Source organism: Mixophyes fleayi, chromosome 1 (genome assembly GCF_038048845.1).
Source record: "Mixophyes fleayi isolate aMixFle1 chromosome 1, aMixFle1.hap1, whole genome shotgun sequence".
Classification (NCBI taxonomy): domain Eukaryota; kingdom Metazoa; phylum Chordata; class Amphibia; order Anura; family Limnodynastidae; genus Mixophyes; species Mixophyes fleayi.
The window spans coordinates 166,386,346-166,411,498 of NC_134402.1; the positions used below are offsets into that span (position 1 = coordinate 166,386,346).

The following is a 25,153-nucleotide window of genomic DNA, read 5'->3' on the forward strand; positions in this document are numbered from 1 at the left end:
ATCACAAAATAATTTTAAATATAACGGAAAAATAAAGGCCAGTTCCAGATGGACGTTTTCTGACAAAAAACCTAAGTGTGTTGAAGAGAAGATACGCTTAAATACAACAACATCAAAATGAATGAGGACCACCACCAAAGCAATTCCACTGTTAAAACCCTGTATCGTTTTGGTGCGATAGGGATCCATAAAAATCAACAGTACATGATCTGTACAATCTCCCTGAACCTTTTTTTTATCCTGTAACGTGAGATACAAAAACAGTTTTAAAACGACTGAGCTTATCATTGCTTTAGCATACCATTACTTCTCGTTTAGAAAATTGCAGCATCCTAAAGCTGCCTGACACGGTTCTATATAAAAGGATCAATTTCTAATCAAAGAATACATTCTTCTGATGAACATACAACTTTATTTATATATTTTTGTCTCCAACTATTTTTCAACTGTGTTTCGCAGCTTAACAATAGAAAAACTGATTGCACATGTAACATATTGTTATCACTTCTGAAAACCTGTTTACCTGCTGCTTGGCAGCTGCCCAACAAGCGTGGCTCCCACGACCAACCAGCTGATGCCAATAGTAGCTAGGGTAACCCTGAAAAACACAGTAAGCCAGGTGCAGTATCTTCAATAGGAGATGATTCAATGCAGACAAACAAACCAGAGAATACAGACGGAGTGTGTTTAGCAAAAATTACGTTTTTTTTCAGGTTCACTGAGCAAACAGTGCATATTAGAAGATCATGTATTGACAATCTTTGTGTGGTGCCAGACACTGGCGCTTTTCCAGCTTCAGAAGCGCTAATGGACAGTTTGCATAGCGTTTATATTGCAGTGGGAAAGGTTCAGCCTTTTTTATCTCATCTTATAATGATGTATTTCAAACGAAGAGAACTTTTTACTGAGCCCTGTGAACCTTTGTCTAAAGTCTAATATAGGTTCACATACATACACACATATAAAATTACAACTCTGGGTGTTTAATACTTATTACAGGATAACATTAGTTAAAATCAAAAATATAAAGAAGATAAATAAATTATTACATTTTGGTATTACCGTTATATCATCTGATGGACGCAATGCTTTAACCACCACTCTGTTTCATATTTGCGTAAAGTGATATTTTATGCCTCTCAAACTGTGCCTGCTTCCCATACTAATAGCACTACCAAACCATCTTATCTTTGTAGATACATTGGGAAGGACATCATCAGCCATTTATATAGTGCTGTACAGAGAACTATATATATATATATACATATATACACACACACATATATATATATATATATATATATATATATATATATATATATATATATATATATATATATATACACACACACACACACACACACACACACACACACACACACACACACACACATATATATATATATATATATATATATATATATATATATATATATATATATATACATACACACACACACACACACACACACACACACACATATATATATATATATATATATATATATATATATATATACACACACATATATATATATATATATATATACATACACATATACATATACATACATACATACATACATACATACATACATACATACATACATACATACATATATATAGTGATGATAGTTGGAAAAAGTCTGAAAATGATGAGCAACCTACAAGCCATACCTTTCATCACTACAAAAAAAATGGCTTGCCCTGATCATATCACGAGCCTGTGAGTACCGTAGTGGCTCGCTTCCTGTGCCCTCCTGTCGTCCCGGCCATCACCTTGACGACCGGGACGTCATTCCCGCCTAGTACCCGACCATTGCCAAGGCAACGGCCGGACGCTCTTCACCAGGCCTGTCCAACCTGCGGCCCTCCAAGTGTTGTAAAACTACAAGCCCCAGCATGCTTTGCCAGTAGACAACCTGTTGATAGCTGGAAGGGCATGCTGGGACTTGTAGTTTCACAACATCTGGAGGGCCGCAGGTTGGACAGGCCTGCTCTTCACTATAGCGCCCCGGCAACAGAGGACAGCCGGGCGCGTGCGCAAACCTAAATAATAGCTTGTAGGCTATTAAGGTTTAATTTATTAATTAGTAGGGGCCTGTGGGTAATTTCAGAGCTAGGCTCTGATTGGCTGACTGGTGTATTTAGGGCAGTGAGGTCTGCGGTTATAGCTTTTCTTTCCAGTGTTGCTGATCTGCTCTTATTTGCTACTCCATGTCCTGTGGATACTCTGTTTGATTCCCTGTGTATGACCCCTGCTTGGATTACTGGACTCTGCCTGTTTTGCTCGTGACCCTGACACTTCATGCCTGTACCTTGGACCTTGCTACCGTGCCTGTGACCCCGACCTCTGGCGTGTTTATCGATTACCCTGCTTGCCTGTGACCCTTGACCTTGGCTATCGTTTTGACTACCCGCTGCCTTCTACCAGTCTCCTGGCCCGCCGCTGTGGTCCTGCATTACCAACCCACACTACCCTTGGAGCTAAGTCCTGGGGGCATCTGAGTACCGGTGAGCGCGTCAAACTCTAAGGGAAAGGCGGCTGCTATAGGCGAAGATCTCCGTCATCTAGTTCTGTGGGTTGGTGAGCAGGGCCAGCAGCTTAACAGATCATAACATTTACTCAGCATTCTCAAAGCTGTCCTGTAATGGAGTATGTCAGCTCATCCATCAAGTCATGGTTAGGAGGAAAGAAAAAAAAATAAAGATACTAAAAAAACATCTTACCGCAGAGGTAGGAGGATGCAGTAGCGGATAAACATACCCAGCACCCAAATAATTGTGACCCGGAAGCTGAGATATTGAAAGTTGTAGTTTGTTCTGGTTAGAAGATTCCACGATATAAGCTCTTCAGATGAGAATCTCTGGGTTACCTCATCTTCCACAATAGCTTCAAACCCTTTTTTGGAGAAGTAGAAGGCATCAGACAACTCAAAATCCCCACGCTGTAGGCATTGGCTTCTAGTTTGCCTCAAGCCTACAATCTCTGTCTCCATTGGGGACTCATCTCTCTGAATGATACCTTGACAGTAAACAAAAAAACGAATGTATTTTAATGCATTATCATGTCTGTTTCTCTAATGCAAAGGATTATCATCACTGTGCTATAGGATTTCAAGGTTTTGATGTGGCTTACCAACCACCAGCAGGCAGTTTATAATGGTTTATGTAAAATGAGATACTAGTTGGCCTCCCAAACAAGGAGGAGGAGTGTAAAATAGGTTAATGAGGATAATGGTTAGTAAGTCTTCTGAAACATCAGCTGTAACCTTACAAGAGGAAACTATAGTTCATTCAACACAAAGGACTTTTTTGGATACAAAGAATGCCACCTCAACTGAACAAGTTAGATGTATGAACTTCATTAAATACCTATATTCCAGCCTCTCTATTTCTATTTACTGCCCTATTTTTCTGCTCCCTTTTGCCTCTGAAATACTTGAGCACTTACCTCACTTCCTCTCCTGTTACCAATTTCTCAATACTACTTACAGCAAAATCTCTAAGTGCTAATTCTCCATACATGTTCCTGGACCTCACTGCTTCTTTGGACACCAATGATCACCCTCTTCACATAAAAAACCTTCACTCCACTGGCCTTCATGACAGTTCCCTTATCCAACCACTCCTTCAGAGTCTCTACCTCTGGCATAAATTCTCCTCCAATCCCACTATGTGTTGGGCCCCACAAGACTATTCAGACCTCTGCTTTTCTCACTGTACACACCTTTTCTTGGTGAAATCATTTACTAATACCCCCTCTATGCATGAGACAGCTCAGTCTAGAATCTAATAAAGTTAGACTAAAATCTAATATTAAGACTTGAAGGGGTTTATTTTGTATCTGAATATAAACATAAAAGTCTGACAGACTTAGCAGTAGGCATTGCTTTTGAACATTACAACTGTATATATTGAAACTGTGTCTGCAGGGTTATGTAAAAATATAAAGAAAAGAAACGATGTATGGAGGAATTATATAACATTGTAACGCTGGCAGTGGATTAGACACGTGAATATTAGAAAAATGTACTCTATTAGTTAGAACATGTTAATATATCCATTTAAAATCTGGTCTTGAAGCTGGCTTCCAGAGCTGCCATGAGGGGGATACGGGTGTAGAGCTGTGAGGGGCGCCTGGATGGACCAGGAGGCCTGCTATGACATGCTTTTTTTTCTCCTGTTATTAAGTGGCTCCCTGTCACTGATAAGCTGGGTGTGAATCACCTGGGACCAGCCATTATAATGGAAATAGCAGGATCTGCAGAGGAACAGATCTCTAGATCTGTTCTCCTACCAGGATCCAGACAAATCACAACTGCGCTCTAGACACCAGCAGCTGCAGATAGGAAAAGCCTCAACAATAGGTAGAAGAGATCAGGACAGTCAGTCAACTGTCCTTGTTCTAGTGGAACAGATCCAATTTTGGGCGACTGTCTCGCTCAGTCAGAACTTGGGGCCTGATTCATTAAGGATCTTAAATGAAGAGGTATCTTATTTCAGCCTCCTGGACAAAACCATGTTACAATGCAAGGGGTGCAAACTAGTTTTCTGTTTTGCACACAAGTTAAATACTGACTGTTTTTTCATGTAGCCCACAAATATCAACTTTAAATTTCAGTGTACAAATAAGAAAAATGAAAAAAAACAGTCAGTATTTAACTTATGTGCAAAACAGAAAACTAGTTTGCACCCCTTGCATTGTAACATGGTTTTGTCCAAGAGACTGAAATAAGATACCTCTTCATTTAAGATCCTTAATGAATCAGGTTCTTGGTCCTCACTGCAAGGATAGTTGGGAGGTATGTCCTGCTTCACACTGAACTGCACTGCCCATATAGTTGAAGTGGATGAGAGTGGGTTGGAAAGCTGCCTATAACAGGCTAAAATGGTAGCTATGATATAGAAACACCCCTTTAGAAATCCTGCATTTGCCCTTGTTGGTCATGGACTTTGTTTTAGTACTGTGATATCTATACTACGTCCATTTAAAAAATACTGTATTGCTTCTGCATTGGGGTTGCCATGAAAATACATGATTACAGCACCAAGAGTTAATCTATGAGGTACTGGACAATTTAGAGTAGATGGACAGGGAAGACAAGAATCAGGTCCCATGCACCAATCTAGTTTTCCTGTACAAAAGAAGTAAAAAATAAGAAATATCACCATTCTACAAACATAGTATAAATAAATAATTACATATAAAAACCATGTAGAACTATAAAAGGTCCTTGTCATCCATGTGGTGAAATTTTGGAGAAACTGGCACACCCACATCACACATCCCAAAATCGTTCCACATGCCAAAGTCATTGGTGGGAGGGATGGAGGGAGAACCCTGTCTGCTTCATTTGTACTAGAGATGAGCGGGCTCGGATTCCGCTAATCCGAGCCCACCCGAACAGTGCGGATCCGAATGGGATCCGAGCACTGTTCGGATATTTCCGGCGGGCAAAAAAAATTAAAACGAGGCTCTGTCGTCTAAGTCTCGCGTCGAATCTCGCGAGGGGTGGGAGGGAGGGCCCAGAACAATTCCATCTTGTACCTCTTTTTTTGGCATTATGTGCTCAAGTTACCTCGGTGCAACCTTTTGGCCTAAAAACAATATTGTGAGGTGTTCAGAATAGACTGGAAATTAGTGGAAATGATTGTTATTGAATGCTATTGAGGTTAATAATAGCGTAGGAGTAAAAAAAAAAAAAAACACAAAACTGGTTTTTAGCACTTATGTTTTTTTCAAAATAAATCCGAACCAAAACCTTTCGTCAGGTGTTTTGCGAAACAAATCCGAACCCAAAACCTCAAGCAAATCCGAATCCAAAACACAAAACACGAGACACCAAAAGTGGCCGGTGCACATCCCTAATTTGTACTGGGCACACAATTTCTGATGGCAGCCCTTGTATCTGTAGTTAAGACCCAATGGAATTAACTTTGCATTTAAATGTATACAAAAGCCTGATAGAGACTAAGCTGCCTATAATCTATCTAGAGAAGGCATGGAACTGGCTCAGTTTTAAAAAATGATAAATTTAACATTAAATATATGACTTATTTGTACAAATTTTGCCTGCTATACTCGGTAACATGCTACCGCTTAGGTGGCTATTGGCTATTGGTTAATTATTGAGAAGTGGAGCAGCAATCCTTTCAAGCAGTGTGTGTGTTTAAATGTGAATATGTTTGTGGATTACCACCATCTTTGAAAAAGTTCTATTCACTGGAAAAACACATCAGTTTTGGGCATTGTAGCATTAAGCTGGGTACACACTACAGGTTTTTCACAAGATTATCGTGCCAAATCAAAACGATAAACAACTGCTAAGTCCGATATTACATTGTTGTGCATGCTCCCACAATAATGTTTTATCGTACAAAAGCACACAGTATTGTTTCATTTGATTTTATAACCGGACTAAACATCTCCATCATCGATGGAACGATGTTGGGCAAATTCTGCAGTGTTTATGCACTCACAACCAGTAGTGTACGCAGATCTCCATAGAGTTTACAGAGTCACTTTCAGCAGCTGGTTATGACAGGTGAACAGCACAGTTCTGAAGGTAAATTGTGTAAAATCGTTTAAGTGTATACGCATGAATTGGCAAGCTGATCGGGACTTTCAGTTGTTGGCAAAAATCATTAAAGATATCACATAATTCTCTGTAGTGGGTACCTAGCTTAAGAGGCTTTTATCGTCTGTGCAGTCTTCAGTTGTTCTAAAGTGCACAGATGAGACAAAGACGTTTCATATGCTTTGAAGCTAAAGCGACAGCCACTAAAGTTGAACCTTAGACACATAAGCTTGGCCCTCATTTAGAAGGTATCTATCCTTGGAAAATACCTGCACTTTATCAGTACTGTCACAGATAATCATCACCTATTTTGGACACAATTAAAAGGGCATAACATGAGCAGTTTGATTAGATTGACTGCTGCCTAATGAAAAAAAACCTCATTAATTGAGTCTGGCAGGGGACCACTTAGAAGGTTTTAATCTGAACGATTATGTGGGCTATAGGCGCTTAATGCTGCAATGGGACTTTTAGCTCCTAATTTGCTATGTGTCTTCCTTTCAATGTGGCTGTGGACCACTATTGTATTCTTAAAAGAAGCTGCCTTTGTATGATTGTACTTGCTCTTAGTATTTGAGTGTTTTTAACTATTATTGAATTATTGCTAAACACGTACTGTTTAAAGGAATGTATCTGTATTCAGTAAGTTTCATGTGATAATTTTTGCCTTTTGATTACATTTTATAGGGTCATTAATTGTTTTTGAGGCTATAAATGCTGTCAATTAGGGTAATCAGTTTGGTCAATGAAGTTACCTCTGTCTATAAGTCAAAAGAAACAAAAGAAAATATGCAGGGGTGGATTGGGATTTAAAAAACAGGTGTACATACAAACTTACATCTATAACTGGCAGATAATAAAAAGATAGCATGTAGCACCTACTATAAACACAACTGCCATGATGAGCTATTATGGGCAGGGAGTGAAAGTGTTAAATCTAAACTGTGAACAATATCAGAATAGTTGTGTTAAAGCTTGATTAGTGGAGAAGCATGGCCTGGTGCAGTGTTGACTAACCTGTGACACTCCAGGTGTTAAACTACAAGTCCCAGCATGCTTTGCCAATATATAGCAGCTTATTGCTGGAAGGGTATGCTGGGACATGTAGTTTCACAACACCTGGAGTGTCACAGGTTAGCCAACACTGGCCTAGTGGTTTATGGAGTATGCTGTTTGTGATACAAGTATAACAATAAACATATAATTATACCATACTGACAGTTCCAAAATCCAGATCTGGAGAGAGTCCAAGGAGGAAGTGGACTAGAGCCATATACAGTGTCTGGGCAGCTTAACTGTTGTCCTGTGGTATTAATTTCACTTCCTTTCATCACAGAATCTTTATCCATTCAAATACATGTCAGTGGGCAAAAGCCTGAAGCAATAGTGTATTATGTAATGCACAGATTTTTTTTTAATTAGAAACATAATCTTTATCAGTTAAGTAAAAAATAAAAAAACAGAAAACAAAACCAAGGCCCTTGAACACTGCCTCTTTTATAAATGGAATTTAGCAGACGTCCTTGAAGCATGTAAATTGAAGGGCATAGTTCAATAATCCCATTATGGCAACAATGTTGAATTCTCCATCCAACATATCTGTCTTTATGACTTCAGTGCCAACAATGCCATGGTACAATGCTCTGTTACACACTGAACCAGGACTCGGCATTACTGCCAAATACAACAAGTTTTAGATCGGTGCCAACGTTTTTCAAATTCACTTCTCTCCCACCTGTTCTGAACAAAAGGAAACTGCAGCCTGCTTGTGTAGGCTACAGTACAAAACAAGAACACATCATATAAAATTAAGGGATTGTTGAGGAACAATATACAGAGCTTGGATATTTTAAATGTAAGGAGCCAAAAACAAAATATTACATTTCAGAATTACAGGACTTTTTCAAAAAGTCAGAAGTATAAGCGTGTAATGTTACAAAACAAAGAAAATCACTGATGGGGCAGATTTCCCTGTCAATAAAGATGCAAATCCTTCATTCTCAAAGAATACAGTAATAATAACTAAAAACACATACAGCATATGTGAGGTTTTTTTCAAAAGGGCAGAAAAGATGCACTCTTGTTAGCTTTCCAATTGTATAAGTTATTGCCTCAAAGTTAGAGGAAATATGTGCATGATTTTCTCTAAGTAAGTGGATTCAATAAAGTTAAAGTAACTTTTCATCTAAAATATGTACATTTTGTTACCATGATCTGACCTGAATAAACACAAAAAAGGAAAAAAAAATTGCAAAGTACACCAGATACGCAGCACAAAACAATGTTTATTTGCTGAAATGCGCCAAGAAGTGCACCTAGATTTGCAGGGATATGTAAAAATCTGGTACTATCCCACACTGTCAGAGCTGAAAGCCCAGGTTATAAATAGACCTAGCGGCTATAACTTTCGTTATGCACCGTGTGCTCCTGCAGTCAGGTGCTAGTGTACATCATTTGTAATGTTTTTTTTATTTTGACAAACAGGTTCTAGTGGATTATTTTGGTTTATAAAGCTTGTAGAGCTAAATATTAGAAGAGAAAAACAAACCGGGATGAAATTTATTAGGTAATTTTTTGGGGTACAACCACGGACCATTGGAATGATTACAGGTGAAGAACAAGGAATTTTATGAGTATTACTGTTTTTTTTATTCGCCCCCTCCCCCCCCCCCCCTTTTCCCATTAAAATTATTTGGGAAACGAGGTGCATGGTTTATTTAAATTTTGTCTTGGTGCACTACAGGTCACAGCAAGCCCTGGGTGCCAGGACATGCTGGTACTTGTAGTACTACAAGCACCTGCATGCACAAACTGTTAATGGCATCCTGGGCTTCTGTATTTAACAGAACCATCACCACAGTTGTCAAATATGTAAACTGATGATACAATACTGTGTGTGTAGCAAGCATGTACAAAAGAAATATCAGTATTGCTTCTCAGTACCGCCTAAAAAGGGGCCACCAGAATCAGGTTACTTTCTATCAAGGATTCAAGAACTAGCAGGTGGGAGAAGCCCAAAAAAAAAAAAAAGGAAGGAGGAGGGGCATGGTATTAAAATCTTTTCCAGAGGTGGTAGTTCAATTTTAAATTTTTATACAAAATGAGTGTGCAAAATAGAAAAGTTAAAAAATGAGGATACAAATAAATTAGGTGGTTAGCATTCGCAAGGTCAGCGGTTATAAAACTACACAACTATATGCTATAGACCACAGCTATATGCATTCACTAGAATTAGGGATGTTACGTGTGCTTCCAACTGAGAATGATGACCTATGGTCAAAAACCAAAATAGACAAAGGCAGGTGTAAAAAAGGTCACCTACAATTCATAACCAAACATGGTACTGCAGAGACCATTGGATAAACTCAAGTACCAAGAATATTGTAGCTTGGCAGAAACTCTGCAGTTTACAAAATAATTATATATATATATATATATATATATATATATATATATATATATATATATATATATATATATATATATATATATATTTCACAGATAATACTGCAATTCCAGCAAGCTCATGTATGAGATTCATTCTGTGCAATAAAAGATTACCGAATAACTTAATTACTGTGGGAAGTAGTCCAGCCCTCTTCAGATAATTGTAGAATGTTTGTAGCTCACTTCCGATATGCTATTTTAAATGCTGACATGGTAACGTACAAATCAAAATGCTTGATACAGACTTAGACCTGCAGAGCAGCTGCAGGCAAGGCCTCTAGTAGGCCTAGTCTGGGTCAATAGATAATTAAACTAATTGGGCCTTAACTATATGTCATAGCTCTAAGTGTGTAAAAAAAAAAAAAAAATTTGGTTGTAAACGATTGTATCCCAGGTACAGAGAATTGTAATGCTTACGCTTAGCCTCAGTGAGCAGTTGCATTACATACTTCACGCATATTGGATATTTAGTGAAATCAGGGGTGAAGTTAGCTTAGTTTGGAAAACTGGAGTTGCACCAGAAAGGTGCATGGTGTAAAGTGGTAGTAGAACTAGCCAGATCCACACTCCAAGTTCAGAGTACCAAATTTCACAAATGCAGGAAATTTCCACATATAAACTGCATCTGCCAACAATCCATAGACACCGAAGCTTCTACCCTTGGTCAAGACAAAGCCACCAGTTAATAAACATCATTTGTGAGATCAAACGGTGGATAGATGCCTGGGAAGGCAAATTCTCTACCAGCTCCGGCAGCTGTCAAAATGTAAAAGAATAGATCAAAGTGAAAAAAAAAAAAGCTTGGGGTCCCCCCTCTATTCCAGCTTAACCCTAGTGCTAAAGAGGATATATATAACGAAGGACGGGCGCAAATGGGGAAAGGGTAAACATACACAAGGATTGGATTAATCAATGAGTCAAGGGGAAATCGGTCCCAAAGTCATAAATGGATATGGATCTTCTAATTTCACCTATACCGATGTCCCAGATGGTAAACTTGCATCAATATGAACTTTTCTATTCCATACAGAATTTGAATAATGTATCCTCTTGCTTTAAAAAGCACCATCACGTTGTACTGTTACTCCCCTCTGAACCTATTTCTTCTCCTCCCCAAAGTGCACATATGGGAGAGAACAGAGAGAAATCTCATGGTGTTTTACGTTTTCTATTTATTCAGTTAAAACATAGGGTTAAAAACACTCACATTTTATATGTTCAAACCGCTCATATAAAAGGTATCTTTCAGTCCTTGCGTAAGCTCTATTTACAGTATTAGGGGACTCCCCCACTAGCGTGGGAAAATCACATAATACAGTAGTTAGAGCTTGCACAATGAACGCAAGTTCATTGAGTACCGGACCTCCTACTAGGTAGGAGGTGTTAGCGGCGGGTCCTAAGTTTTTTTATTTTTCTGCAATCAACATTCAAGTGTCGTGGGAATTACATATATTGGGCCCTCCTGGCCGAAGCAACGAAGACTTCTAGCAACAAGGGGGCCCTTCTGGGCGAAGTGCAGTAGAGATTGGACAAGCATAAACTTTTGGAAGGTATAATTATTCTGGGACTGGGGCAAGCAGGACTATTGGATGGTATAATTAATATGGGACTGAGGCAAGCACGGACCTTTTGGACAAGAAGGAAGACATCTTTGGTGAGTATTTGGGGTGTTTTTTTAATTTTTATTAAATAGATGTGGTGTAAATGAGGGTGGTTAGTGTGTTTATTGTGGGTTTTTTATTTTTAATAAATGTGTGTGGTGTTTAATAGGGTGTTGTGGTTTATTTTAATTTTTTTTTTGTGGAACTACAGGTCCCAGCAAGCCAGTGATGTCAGGGCATGTTGGCACTTGTGGTTCTCCAAGTGCCAACATGCCCTGGCTGCCGTGGGTATGCTGGTGCTTGTAGTTATACAAGCAGCAGCATGGCCACACTGTTTTTGGCAACCTGGCTGGGACTTGTAGTTCCACAAAACAAAATGGCGTCTGTTTATTATTTTTACTCACTTTTGCCGTTATTACCCTACTACCCACAGCCCAGGGATAGTAGGAAGAGCCCTAGTGCTATCAGCACTGGGCCAGCTCGTTTTTTTCGGCAGACCCCACTCCCTAGGGAATCCAGCCCAGGGCTGAACAGTCTAGGGTTGGTTAGTCATTATGGCAGGGGGACCCCTGCTGTGTGTCCCACTGCTATAGTACTGCCAACCCTGGCTGGTTTGCCTAGTGCTGGTAAAGTGAAAATCGGGGGGACCCCACGCAAAATTTTTCCCCGATTTTCACGGGACCAGCACTAATCAGGCAGCACTAGGGTTAAGCTAGAATAGAGGGGGGACCCCACGCTTTTTTTTTTTTTTTTTTCACTTTGATCTATTCTTTTACATTTTAACACTGCCAGGGCAGTGTAACAGTGATGTGTTTGTACAACACGCTCCTATCAAGCAGCGTGTTGTATCTGGCGTGTTTTGAAGCAAACTCTCCTGAGTTTGCCAACTCGCAGCTTCATACAATTGAGAGCTGTATAGCTCCAGTGGCAAACAGTCGGGAGTTTGATCTCTGGCGATTTTGCAAATAGCAATTTTGACAGAAGCATAACTCTGGCGATTTTGCATGAAATCTCAGCTTCATACATCTGCGAGTTTCAACTCTCCCGAGAAAATCGCTGGATTTGCAAAATCGCACTTTGATACATTTACCCCCTGATCTCAATCCAATTGATAATCTTTGGAGAGAGATGAGAAGAAAAAAAAATCCGGCAAACATTCAAGAAATGTGAAGAACTACAAGCAGACAGGTGCAAGAAACTTATAGATTGCTACAATACATGTTTGTAGGCAGGCTGCACACTCTTTGGCAACAATGACTAATATTTCAATATTTGTGTACCAACAGGTTAAACCAGAACTGGGCAGCCCAGGTGTATTTTAAGCAGTCTACAGCTATCGATAAGGAGGAGGGATTAGTCTATAATCAAATCTAAAGCTTTAAAAGTGCACATTTCTATTAATGGCTGCAAAGAGAGCTGAAAAGACAAAAAGGATATTGTCTGGTGTCAATGCACAATCTATATGTGACTATTGGTTAAAGAAATATATGGAAAATCTGTACTTTCTGTTCACAGAGCATTGCCAAAGCTACAAACTAAACTCTTGATTAATTTATGTCTGTTACGACACTGAGGGCAACTATCAATCAGGATCGGCACAGGCTCTCCCAAGGTGCGGAGTCTAACAGACCCTCCCTGGGCTTCACCAAGAACTGCTGCAAGGTAGAATGGATTTTGCTGCCGGGAAACCACAGGTCTCAGGTTAACCCTCTGATGTGATAGAGTTAGGATGGATGGATGCAACGGAATACACGGGAGAGACAATCTGGAACAGCAGAAGCACTCAGAGTCCCAAACAACCAGCTAGGATACAGGCTTCTGTCTAGAATACCGCTAGACAGGAGCCTCCCAAAAGGGAGAGATCAGGAGGAGTAAATTCCTATGCGCAGTCTGGATAAACACAGTAAGGTACAGGAGAGGTAGTCGAATAAACAAGCTGGGCCGAATAGACACTGGGATGTGTGGTGCAAAGGATGATCCAGAAAGCGTGGTCAGTAAACAAGTCAGGTCAGGTCCACAGAGGAAAAAGTAGTACAGCAGTAAACCAGAAATCATGATCAATAAACAGGCCGGGTCGGATACATATAGAAGTCAGCAGCACAAGGGTTAATCCAGGAAACAAAGTGAGGCAAGCCAGGACAAAATTCACTAAGAGCTAGGAACCAGTACAGTGTGGGTGGGAGTAGAACGTTGCTCTGACACAGATAGTGTGACAGAGTGAATCTTATATAGTGCAGGGGAGTTTCAAACTCCCCGCCCAGAGTCACATTATTGCTGTGCAGGAAGTAAACAAGAGGGTGTTGCAATCAGGAGCATGGTGCAGGTAAGTTCTTACAGTATCATCCCCTCTAGGTACCTTGAAACATGATTTAATGCAAGTAGGGCTAGTTTTCCCAGGACTCATCTTTTTTACAACAAAAATACTTATTTTCCCACAATTTAAGCTACTAATGAACCCAAATTAGCAGGACAAGCAAGCTTTAGGTCACACGTGTGCCCCAATTTTTAATTATTGCAGCCATAAAGGCATTTGAGCCTCCTACAAAAGTGCTTATTACTCTGTTAATGTATACAGTGCCATCTGCTCCTACATTCAACCATTATCATTCAGAGAACTGGCTGTAGTCAATTAACAGCAATTAGCTTGAAAACTCCACCCACTTTAATTTGGTTAATCTTTTGACCCCAGCTACTGGGTAAGTTGAGTAAGAAGAGTGTCAGAGGCATGGGGGGGGGGTTTAGATTTTGATTCCCAAGGAGACTGTTCCTCCCTCCACCAGTCCGTGGATTTATCACAGAGAGGAAGACAAACAAACATGGCATACAAGAACCTTCAAGGTGGGAGAAGTGGTGTGCCAAATATAACACCCCCTCTGGTGTTGTTGTGCATACCTCCCAGTACCTGAGTGTGTGACCTAGCACTAGGACCCAAAGGAGACCGAGCCACCATTTTGGATGTGACTGTCCCATTGATATTCTGTTTGTGTCGTCTTTAAGAACTGCGCAGGAGGAGACTGGAGATGTATGTAGAAAATGTACATATTTTTTACTGCAACCATTTAAGAATGCACTGGAGTGAAGTAAGAATGTAAATAAAGAGTTTATTTTGCAATATAGAGATGGTCTGGCGCCGCATTATTGAGTCATCTGATTGCACTACACCCCATGTTACATCCCCCGTGTCCCAAAATCTTCACAAGGACTCTAAAAATAACCTGCATGTGCAGGGACCCTGTGGTCATAGACATCCATGCCAGGAGCTAGCCAGGGCTTGAAAGGAGATGCGCTGCCTAAATTGTGCATCTCAACACTATACACAGTGACAGGTGGTTACACAAAGATTAAGCTATTTTGGGCAAACTCCCAGATTAGGGACAACCCCCCCCCCCCCACCCCACCCCCTACCTGACATCCGTAAGTACCAGGCTTTTTTCTCCAGGTTATCCAAACTAAAAATTAGGTTTGGCCTTATTAACTCACAAGAAAGTAAAAATTACCTTGATGACATGAATTCATGAACAAGCTGTCAAAGATTTATCTTTCAAACCTCTGACACCAGCTGTCAAACAAGAGAGCTCGATCTGACAGCCTGTTTGCCTCCCTTCCCCTCCTCACGTGACACTGCCATACTTGTCAACTCTCCCGGAATGTCCGGGAGACTCCCGGAATTCGGGTAGAGCAGGCAAGTATCCCGCATACTGCAACTTGCTTGTCAAAATGACGCAATTTGCAGTGAATCGCGTCATTTTGACCATGCCTCCATGACAAAACGCCATTTTGTTGCGAGGGCAGGGCCAAAAATGACGCGATTGACCGCGCCCCCTGCCCGGGATCTCCCGGAATTCAATTTTCAAAGGTTGACAAGTATGGACACTGCACATATTACATAAGGCCATCTTCTAACCAAAAATCACACAGGTGGACAGGTGATATTACCTACCACAAGGTCAGTAAACTCATCTCATCTCCTGCTTAAATTCTGGCGATTTGAATTTTTGACTACAGGTTCTCTCTCTACTCACTTGAAAAAAATATTTGAAACTAGAAGTTGTTGATTAAATGCAATAAAGACTCTTGCACCTTAATAAAAAAAAAAAACCTGAACAAAAAAAAGAAAGAAGGAGGCCTGCTGCCTTATGTCTGTGTACCAAAAAACACCAATTAGAAGAAAAACAAAACAAAAAAAAAAAACAGCACTTGCATACATATAAAGGATGTAATATAGCCTTGACAAAGTCAAACAATATGCATTGGAAGAAACTTTGTCCACACTACTAGGCTTCCGTAGACAGATGTGTATGCACTCGATAGTGAAATGCAGCAATGTACCATATACAATGCAACACCGCTCCCCTCCATTTCCTTTTTAATGCCCACTCCGTGTTGTAACATCCTAGGCCGTTTTGGATAGAATACTACATCACTGCATTGTGTAACAATACTAGAGATGAGCGCACTCGGATTTCTGAAATCCGAGCCCACCCGAACATCGCCGATCCGAGTCGGATCCGAGACAGATCCGGGTATTGGCGCCAAATTCAAATCTGAAACCGAGGCTATGACTCATAATCCCGTTGTCGGATCTCGCGATACTCGGATCCTATAAATTCCCCGCTAGTCGCCGCCATCTTCACTCGGGCATTGATCAGGGTAGAGGGAGGGTGTGTTAGGTGGTCCTCTGTCCTGCTATATCTCGTGCTGTTCAGTTCTGTGCTGTGCTCAGTCCAGTGGTGCTGTGTCCTGTGCTCTGTGCTTCTAAGGGCATAGTTATTTCCCCATTATTCCCAAGTTTTAAAAAAATACAAAAAAAATAATTAAAAAAAAATGAATTACAACAAAATTTGCAAAACCAATCCTGCAGTATAAGTCCAGTGGTACTGCAATATTACCAAGTTCACTGATTCAGCAGTATAAGTCCAGTGGTACTGATATATTACAAAGTTCACTGATTCAGCAGTATAAGTCCAGTGCTACTCTCCTGTGCCGCATATAATTTTTAAAGGCTTTGCCGAGTGTGTGTGGCTTAGGGGTACGCTCTCTTGTGCTATATATAATGGAAAACCAAAATTTGGAGGATAAAGTAGGGAAAGATCAAGACCCACTTCCTCCTAATGCTGAAGCTGCTGCCACTAGTCATGACATAGACGGTGAAATGCCATCAACGTCGTCTGGCAAGCCCGATGCCCAATCTCCTAGTACAGGGCATGTTAAATCCAAAAAGCCCAAGTTCTCAAAAAATAGCAAAAAGAGAAACTTAAAATCATCTGAGGAGAAACGTAAAGTTGGCAATATGCCATTTACGACACGTAGTGGCAAGGAACGGCTTAGGCCCTGGCCGTGTTCATGACTAGTGGTCCAGCTTCACCCAAGGATCTAAGCCCTCCTCCTCCCCCCCCCCCCGCCCCCCTACAAAAAATTTAAGAGAGTTATGCTGTCAGCAACAACAACAAAACAGCAAAGAACTCTGCCTTCTAAACAGATGACATCACAAATCCCCAAGGCGAGTCCAAGGGTGTTGTTGGTTGTGAACCCTGACCTTCGCATCACTGTACGGGAAGAGGTGACTCCATCCAGCATTTGCAGCACGCCCTCTACATATGCTGGAAGGATCACCCACAGTCCAGTTACAGATTTGGCTAATGAAGGTGTGAATGTTGTACATCGGGAGGAGGATATTGATGTAGCTGGCGCTGAGGAGGATGTTGAGGATTATGATGTAGACAGATACCAAATTGCCTTTCTCAATTTCTATTTATATTCTAGATTATATAACGGCTGAATAGTTTTCTGTTTTACTCCTAGTGGAGAGGGGATCTGATGCAGACAGATACCAAGCTGCCTTTGTCCATTTCTTTGTATATTTGAATTTCTAGTTCTACAGTCTATGCAGGCTGCTTTATTTATATTCAACTACAAGTGTAGGGCGGGGGGGGGGCATAGATAGCCACCAAAGTAACGTGGTCCATTTAATTACACTTTCTAGCTCCACAGTCTGTGCAGCCTGCTTTTTGTATCTTCAAAGTATTTATATTTACAAGCCTTGCAATCTAAATTAACTAGAGGTAGTGACGTGGTAGAACTCCAAAAGGCAGTTTGGAAACCCCTGTACAAACTGGCTCTATTTTTTAACTGAGTTGTCCCCCCTCCAGTGTGTACTCGGAAAGAGTTTTTAGTGCAGCGGGGAACCTGGTCAGTGAGCGGCTAAGGAGGTTGCTTCCTCACAACGTTGAAAAAATGATGTTTATAAAAATGAATAATCAATTCCTCAATGAAGTACAGCACTGCCCTCCAGACAGTACAGAGGGACCTGTGGTTGTGGAGTCCAGCGGGGACGAATTGATAATGTGTGAGGAGGAGGAAGTACACACTGTAGGGGGAGAGGAATCAGAGGTTGAGGATGAGGACGACATCTTTCCTCAGTAGAGCCTGTTTAGTTTGTACAGGGAGAGATGAATTGTTTTATTGGTGTGGGGGCCCAAACAAACCAATCATTTCATCCAAAGTTGTTTGGTAGGCCCTGTCGCTGAAATGATTGGTTTGTTAAAGTGTGCATGTCCTATTTCAACAACATAAGGGTGGGTGGGAGGGCCCAAGGACAATTCCATCTTGGAACTTTTTTTTTTGCATTATATGACCAATCAACAGTCGTTTGCCATGTTCAAAAAGTAAAACCAAATTTAAACAAATTCAAGAAATTAAACCAAAAGTAAAATGCCCTGTCATAATTTAAAACAAGAGGGATTGACGTGCTCTAGAACTACTGTATTGTTGTTTATATTTTATAAACACTACACTTGAAAGCTTGAGTCTTTCAATGAAAAAGTAACTCTCCACCACACTACGCAGTCCATACCCTTTTTTGGTGGAATTCTGACCCGTGGAGGGTTTTTTAATTATATTGTGGCCTCGGTACCAAATTGTGTACCGGGGCCACCACACTACGCAGTCAAGATAGATAGATGCGTATCATAGATAAAGTACATTCAGTGTTGTGTGGCAAATCAAAAAATATTCAAAATGCACTGTCATTATCAAAAACAAGAGGTTTTGACACGCTGAAACTCCAACATGTATATGATGGAGAGGATGGAGGAGCAGCCGTATGTGCAGTGTAATGCAGACCTGTTGAAGGTTTTCTATATATTATATTGTGGTGGCCAGTGGCCAGTCCTCTACGCAGTCCAGATACTATTTTTGGGTGTAATTCAGACCAGTTGATGGGTTTTTAATTATATTGTGGGGAACACTCCTCTACGCAGTCCAGAAAGATACCTCGTTGCAACGTTTTGTACTAAAAAATAAATATTGTGAGGTGTTCAGAATAGCCTTTAAATTAGTGGAAATTATTGTTATTGAATGTTATTGAGGTTAATAATAGCGTAGGAGTGAAAATAAGCCCAAAAACATGATTTTTAAACTTTCGTTTTTTTTCAAAAAAAATCCGAATCCAAAGCCTTAAATCCAAACCAAAACCTTTTGGCAGGTGTTTTGCGAAACAAATCCGAACCCAAAACATCGCGAAAATCCGGATCCAAAACACGAGACCTCAAAAGTCGCCGGTGCACATCCCTAAACAATACGGCCTAATAGTATGCTGTATCCATCTGTAATTGTTTCAGTACTACAGTCTCAGGATGGCCTGTGTCTGTATTGTACGAGTTCAAACACACTGCGCATTGATTATTATTAGACATATTGATGTCTATTGCTGGGATCATGACCCCTTCATTTTAGAATTTGTGCCTCACATCATTGCTGGCATATACAGTATATTGTAATTAGGATTTTAAAATATTTTAAAAAGCTATAGGATTGAGATATTGACTTGTATATAGATTATATTTGATAGTTTATATTGTATAGCCATTTTTTCCCACACCTATGAGTTTGAATAGAGACGAGGGCAGCACAGTGGCCTAGTGGTTAGCACGTCTGCCTCACAGCACTGGGGTCATGAGTTCGATTCCCGACCATGGCCTTATCTGTGTGGAGTTTGTATGTTCTCCCTGTGTTTGCGTGGGTTTCCTCCGGGTGCTCCGGTTTCCTCCCACACTCCAAAAACATACTGGTAGGGTAATTGGCTGCAATCAAAAAAAAAAAAAATTGACCCTAGTCTCTCCCTCTCTGTCTGTCTGTCTCTGTGTGTGAGTGTGTGTCTATAGTAGGGAATTTAGACTGTAAGCTCCAATGGGGCAGGGACTGATGTGAGTGAGTTCTCTGTACAGCGCTGCGGAATTAGTGGCGCTATATAAATAAATGATGATGATGATGATGATGATGATGATGATGTCACAGAGGTGGGAGAAGATAAAGTATAAGAAGTGAAAAATCACAGCGTATGAACAATGTCCATTGGGAGAGGTAAGGAGATGAATTGCTAATGTTAATGGCAGCAGTACTAAGGGAGGTGTCAATGGAAAAGTTGAAGTCCTGAGAATAAATGTTGGGAAGTCAACAGAGAGGAAGTGTGAAAGCCAAGCAGCCAAATTGATTATGGCAACATAAGTGAAGAGGAAAGAACAGCCAAATGGAGTGAACCTCAAAAAGAGGAGAAGGGGGAGAGGGTTCAAATGTGATGATACTGTATGTACAGCAAGGAGACCGTAGGACGCCTCCCTGCCACCATGTTGATCACCAGGATGAGGAGTGTGGGTGAAGGATGCTGCCATAGGAGAGTACAGTGGAGAAGATTGTGTCCAAGAGGGGGCATCCAGGTTCCTGTAAGGGTAAAGAGACAAAAGGAGTGGGAGAGGTGTGGGTGTGAGTTTGTTGCAGACAGACCTAGCTGTTTAAATGGCACAGAAGAATCAGGAGGTGGATGAGAGCAGAAATGGGAATGAGATATGAAGGAATTGAAAGTGTGTGGAAAGTGAGAAGTTTTGCAGCTGAGTGGGGGTTTCTGTGGGGTTGGGGCTGATGTCACCAGTCACCATAATAAGGGTTTAAGAGTGGAGAGTACAGGATTTGTGGGAGGTGAGGTACAACAGATTATGGTCAATTAGGCAAAGAGTAAGTGGAGGACAAGAGTGCCTTAGCAGAAGCAGGAAGAGGTGTTGTCAAGAACACTGGCAGTGGAGCAGAAGGGGCTAAAGAGGCAGGAGTTGGGGCACATGGAACCGGAGAGAATAGGCTAGGTAAAGAAGAGGTAGAGGATATAGATGCACTAGCATTATTATTAACAGCCTTTCTTTATAGGATGGCACATTAGGTCCGCAGCGCCGCAAACAAGAGGGTAAACAACAAGACAGCACACGGCACAACACCGTAAACAAAAGGGTGCAAGGTGTACATTCAGCGCAGGCCGAAAACTGTGTCCACTAGCATGGGTGCAACCAACAGGCCCAGAGCCAATGAAAGAGGTAAAAGCGGAGTTGAGTCAATAGGCAGAGAGCCCAAGGAGGGGGTGCACAGTGTAGATGGTGATCAAAAGTTATAGGTAATGAGAACAGGGGGGGGGGGGGGTGCATGCTCACAAGAGCTCACAATGTAAAGGAAGAGTGGTAGACCGATGGTTGACACATGGGGGTGAGCCAATGTAAGGGGATCTAAGCGCAAAAAGCAAGGGCGGGAGAGATAAATGATGAAAAACGGCAAGGCGTACTACATGGTGAAATGGTTAATTGGAGGACTGGTAGACTTTTCTAAACAGGTGGGTTTTCAGTGACCATTAAAGCTATACAGCGAGTGTATGGTCAGTGAGTGGATAAGAGTTTTGCTGGCATCCAGGTAGAGGAAGGATCCGATACAGGCAAAGTTGTGGAGCTGGAAGCAACAGCATTGGGCAAGAGAGTGAATGTGAGGGGCAAAGGAAAGGGAGGGATCAAGATGGACACTCAGGCAGGGGAGTTAGAGAACAGAGGAAATAGTGGTATTGTACAGAGCGAGAGAGGTTGGGAGGGCAGGAGACTCTTGATGGCGGGAAGAAAAGGAGTTCAGTTTTGGCCCTGTTAAGTTTGAGAAAACGTAAGGACATCCAGGAGGAGATGGAGGAGAGGCAATTGGACACCAGAGAGGAGGGAAGGGAATGGGAGAGATGAGAGGTAGCGTTGAACGTTGTCAGCATAGAGGTTGTACTGAAGACCAGAGGAACTGATGAGTTCATCCAGGGAGTGTATCAAATGTGGCTGTGTAAACCTAGCGGGGTGTTGGGGGTCTGCATTTTTGACAGACTGACCCCACACTTTTTGTTGTTGTTTTTTTTTTTATATTTCTTGCCTATTTATTTTTTCCCGTATTGCCATTTTAAATATAATAATTTATGTCAACATTTTGTTTGTCCACTTTACAACCCTGTAGACATTTTACATGGCGACATTTTAACGGTGTTACCTCAACATTTAGACATTAAGACTGTAGACTTTTCATGTCACGCGCTGTGTTGAAATGTCAGTGAGAAACTTCTTGTCTTGGTTAACAAAGATTAATCTGGCACTCACTGGAACAAAATCATATAGATAATTTGAAGCAAAATTAAAACACAAACAAAAACACAAATCGCATATATGTATGAATAAAGAGAACCATGCTCACTGAAATATTTTAAGGTTTAAGCATTCTAAATATTTAACTTATGAATACATACGAAAAGAGTAACTTATTAAATTGGTTAGTAAATCAACACTAGTATACCTACACTAGCTGTTAGGATTCACAATTATGTCACGTATTAGTCAGGTGCAATGATTTTCTGTTTTCTAGATATACATTCTAGTGTTTACAATTTAACCATGCACTGTAATGTGCAGCCTGAATGCTAATCTAATCTAGGACAATGTAAATAGAACTAAAGATGTCTCAATACTTTGCTTATGTGACTTTGGGCTGAACATTGTCCTCTCAACTATATTTATGTTAACCATGTATGTTCCAGTTGTGTTCCATGGTGAAGACTCCCTAGTCCTGCTCCAAGCTGACCAAGTATCTGTCTATAAATCCTACTTTTATTGGGGTATGTCAAACATTTGAATTTCTTCTTAAAATAAAAGGGTGCATTAGATGCATCCTAAAAAGTGAATTACAATATACAATAACAAATTACAGTTTAATGTGTATACTACAATGGAATTTATAAAATATTCAGGGTCCTTACCAAGCACAATAGAGGTACAACTGCTTGTTAATGCAATTATCTAAATCAGCCAATCATGTGGCAGCATCTCAATGCATAAAAGCACCCACAACTTGTCAATAGGTTCAGTTGTTCAGACCAAATACCACAAATGGAAAGAAATGTGATCTAAGTGACTGACAGAATGATTGCTGGTGCCAAATGGGGTGGTTTGAGTATCTCAGAAACTGCTGATTTCCTCAGATTTTCTCGCACAACAGTCTCTAGAATTTACAGAGGATGCTGTACAAAAAAAGAATTGAGTGGTAGCTCTGTGAATGAAATCACCTTAATAATAGAGGTCAGGAGTATAGCTATCCTAATTTAAGCTGGCATGCAGATGACTAACTCCAATAACCACGTGTTAGAATAGTGGTATGCAGAAGAACATCTCGGAACACACCACACATCGAACCTTGAATTAGATGGACTACAGTAGCAGAAAACCACACTAGGCTACAAAACTGGAAAGTTGAAGATTTGAGCATAGTTGCCTGGTCTGCCAAATCTTGATTTCTGCTATGACATGCTGCTGGGTAGGGTCAAAGCAGCATGAATCCATGGATCCATCCTACCTTGTGTCAATGGTGCAGGCCGGTTCTGTTGATGATATGGAAAATGTTTTCTTGGCACACATTAGGCTCCTTCGTATCAATCAAGCTTTGTATAAATGCCACAACCTACTTGCGAATTCTTGCTGACCATGTGCATTCTTTTATGACTACAGTCTAGCCAGTCTAATGTCACAAAGCACACACCATCCCAAGCTGGTTCCACAAACCTAACAATGAATTCAGTGTTCAATGGCTTCCACATTCACCAAATCTCATTCCAATAAATCAATTTTGGGATATGGATGAATATGAGATACATAGCCAACAACTCTGCAGCAACTGTGTGATGCTATCATATCAACATGGACTAGACAAAAACAATGTTTTCAGCACCTTCTTGAATCTATGCCGCAAAGAATTCAGGCTTTTCTGGGGACAAAAGGGGAGGGGGGGGAACCTATCCAGTGCTATACCTAAAAGGTTTCTGCTAATAATATTCTATAAACTCTGCAGTTTTCAAAATGAACTTCTTATATTTGACATGTTCTATATTTTCTGGATAGCACAGTGTGATAATGTGATCTTACAAAAAACAATTACTATTAAGTTTGCCAGAAGGTCACAGCTCATAAAGTCCCAATATCCTGTTGAAGAAATAAAATGGCCTTCTATACAGATGCCACTCTGCTATTCCTCATTAATCCCTTCAATCACTTGTACCACACTGGTTCTTATATACACTCATTATTTAAATAGTTCATGTAGACTGATATTCGCCCATGGCTTTCACTCACAATACTGGAACTTCCAAGGTCAGAGAGTGGCCTGGATTCCTAAATATATGTTTTTTTTTTTGACTATTAACGGGTTGCTGAGATTCAGCAACTAGTGACCTAAGACAGAATATCAAGGCTGCTCTGGCCATGGTTTTCTTGAGATAACTAGTACATCTTTTCAGACAATACTGACATCTACAAAATCATTCACTGCATGCACTTAATGTCAGACACTATGACAACTCCCCTTTCCCGCTATGGTTCAACAGGACCCTACCTGAATTAGCTAGATTTCATGGAACAGACTTCTGGTCAAGATGCGGTATTACTGAAGTCAAATATTTGAAAAGGAGGTACTTTTACTGTTTGAAAGAAAAAAAAAACAAGAAAAACGAACAAGGATACCCATACAACATTTTATCAGATACTTGCAATTGCACCGCATCACTAGGGTGCAGTAGAATTCAGAGGAACATAAATTGGAGACCATTATATTTATAGGCCCTCAGCTTAAATTAACTACCACGCTATACAACATTGGCAGATAGCCCTCTGACAGAAGCAGCAAGTAGTATTTGGACTGGGAACAAAAATTAGCTTGGGGCCTTGGCAGCAACATTTTCAAGTGTCAGTCAATGCTAGGAATAAATTTAGAACAGTTACATTACTACATAGGGCTGATATTTTCACAAATGATGTGTACGCTAAATGTTTCAATTTCTTTCCACCTAGACTGGACATGTCATCATATCCACCTCTTTATGAACATAATTGATGCCATGAGTGGCTCAAGTGGACAATGTTTGAACACCTTTACATTTCCCCATTTGGCCAGCCACTAAAGCAAACATGGATATTCAAATACCATTACAATAAACAAATTAATAGTAAAACATACCCCTTGTCCTGCTACAGATTCAGTTTTGGTGGACTTTTTTTTTTTTTTTTTTTTTAAACAAACAAAAAAAAAAAAAAAAAGGATAAAATATGTGAAGAACTAGTGGAAAACAATCATATAATTTATATAACACCACTAACTCTGCAGTGCTGTACAGAGAACTCACATCAGTCCCTGCCCCATTGGAGC

The 25,153-nt window shown here is 40.5% G+C and overlaps 1 protein-coding gene across 1 annotated transcript in view; it reads right to left on the reverse strand.

Annotated features, from left to right (window-relative positions):
• The window catches only part of GPAT3 (glycerol-3-phosphate acyltransferase 3), a 60,558-nt gene that overhangs the window by 21,633 nt on the left and 13,772 nt on the right, over positions 1-25,153 (reverse strand). The window contains exons 3-4 of the mRNA XM_075203273.1: positions 2,731-3,025; positions 524-598 (exon numbers count right to left, since the gene is read on the reverse strand). Of these exons, the coding sequence (XP_075059374.1) occupies positions 524-598; positions 2,731-3,025 (370 nt within the window). The remainder of the gene's footprint in view (positions 1-523; positions 599-2,730; positions 3,026-25,153) is intronic.